Source organism: Vairimorpha ceranae, assembly GCF_000988165.1.
Source record: "Vairimorpha ceranae strain PA08 1199 chromosome Unknown NODE_324, whole genome shotgun sequence".
In the NCBI taxonomy this organism is placed as follows: domain Eukaryota; kingdom Fungi; phylum Microsporidia; family Nosematidae; genus Vairimorpha; species Vairimorpha ceranae.
In genome coordinates, this window is record NW_020169619.1 from 1 (window position 1) to 1,889 (window position 1,889).

At 24.8% G+C, this 1,889-nt stretch overlaps 1 protein-coding gene across 1 annotated transcript; it reads right to left on the reverse strand.

Moving 5' to 3' along the window:
• Window positions 1–1,580: 1,580 nt before the first annotated feature.
• AAJ76_3240001802 (hypothetical protein) lies at window positions 1,581–1,802 on the reverse strand (the record flags this gene model as incomplete). The annotated part of the gene is made up of 1 exon (XM_024475190.1): window positions 1,581–1,802. The coding sequence occupies one exon, from the start codon at window positions 1,800–1,802 to the stop codon at window positions 1,581–1,583; it is 222 nt and encodes a 73-aa protein (XP_024329415.1).
• Between the last annotated feature and the right edge of the window lie 87 nt (window positions 1,803–1,889).

Consider the following 1,889-nt stretch of genomic DNA (forward strand, 5'->3'; position numbering starts at 1 on the left):
ATAAAAGTAAGGAAAAATGAAAAATTATGATGTTTATGGTAAAGTAAACAGAGACAGTCCCGGAACCGAATTTGGGCAAAAAGGATTTAATAAATTTTAGTATAATGGTATTCAAAGTATGCTAGAAAAATACTTTAAAAATGGGGTCTATCCTCATGAGCATGATATTTTAAGCTAAAAGAAAGTAAGTCCCAAAGAGAAAGCATATCACCAATATGGTATTTATTATATAAAATGTTAAGAGAATTTACAACTGAAGAAACATTTATATCTGTGATAAAAAAATAGTTTTTATAGAGGATATTCGTGGAATAAATATTATAAAGTGGTTTGATGAATTTGAAAAAATTGATTTTCCTACAAGTGAAAAGAAAATACTATATTGTTAATATTAAGACAATTAATTGGAGAGAAATTGATTTATCTTAGAAGTGTTTAAATATGGTTTAGATAAAATAAAATTTTACGTTATTTAAGCAATACATGGTTACGACAGTATGAAGATTATGCAAGAATTATATAAAATCACGCAATACAATTACTTAAGTATTTATGATTACGAAGAAGGTCTCGCTGAAAATTTAAACATTTACATCATATATTTAAGTGGTTCTAAAGATGAATTGAAAAGACATAAAAAAAAATTCTTTAATGAATTAGGTAAATACACAAGAAAAGGATTATTCATAACGACTTAATATACAACTAAGATGGTGCATTAAAATATTTGCAAAAATTTGAGAAAACCATTTGCAGCGAAGATTTTATGTTATACGCTGCGTCAAAACGTTAAGACCGGCAAAAAGATACTTTTTTCCAACACAATAAACATCGAATAAAAAAGATGAACTAATAAATCAAGTTCAAATAAAGGTTACATAACTATATTTATTTGTATTTTTTTCAATCAGCATAAAAATAGGTCAGTTATGAATTTTTGATTTTTTTCAATAAAAATTCGCGCCAAAACGTTAAGACCGATGCCGAAATTCAGCATAAAATATAAATTTAAATAAACAAAATGTTTTTCTTTTATGTAATTATAGTTCTTTAGTTTTACAATTAGACTTTACATTACTATAGAGGATTTAGAAATAAATAATTTAATTTTAAATTAAACGTAAAAAAATTTATACTCAAAATTATGATTAGAAACATATGTTAAAATTAATGCGGCTTGTATATATTATTTATTTAGTTTGATATTTTGAAATATTAATGTCTGTAAACTGTATACACTTAGTATGTTTTAAAACTTTTTAAAAAAAATAATTTTAGCCCTGTAAGCAAAGAAAAAAATTTAATTTATCTTGAAAAAGAAATTATAGGTATTTTTTACATATCAGGTAAAAGCTATAGTAAAATTAGTACTTTATTAGAAGGAAGTAAAACCGCAATCAAAAATTATATAACAGCCAAAGATAGCTCTTAACCTATACAAAAACAGGTATAAAACGTGCACTTTCATTAAAAACCGTAACAAAATTAAAAAAATGGAAACAAATAAAACCTTTTTTGTTGATAAAATTTAACCTTATCTAGCTTTAAATATCCATAAGTTATAAAATTGCGAGCAATAATTAAATATAGCTTTTAAGAAAATTAAGCCAAGCCTGCGATTTGCGGAATCTCATTGTCTTTTCCCGAAGGGTAGCTACCAAACTTGTAATACTTTTTGGTGTATTATTTATTACATTACGATGTCTAAGGCCAGATATCTTTCTAATACTCTTCTTATTTTCTTCACACATCTTTTTAAAATTATTTTTCTTTAAATAGTAATATATAAAACATTGCTTCATTTCAAAACACTGTTTCAGACCATCAGTTTTGTTTTGGAAATCCCAAAACAATTATTTTTCATGTTTGTGGCATGACAGTAGTCATCT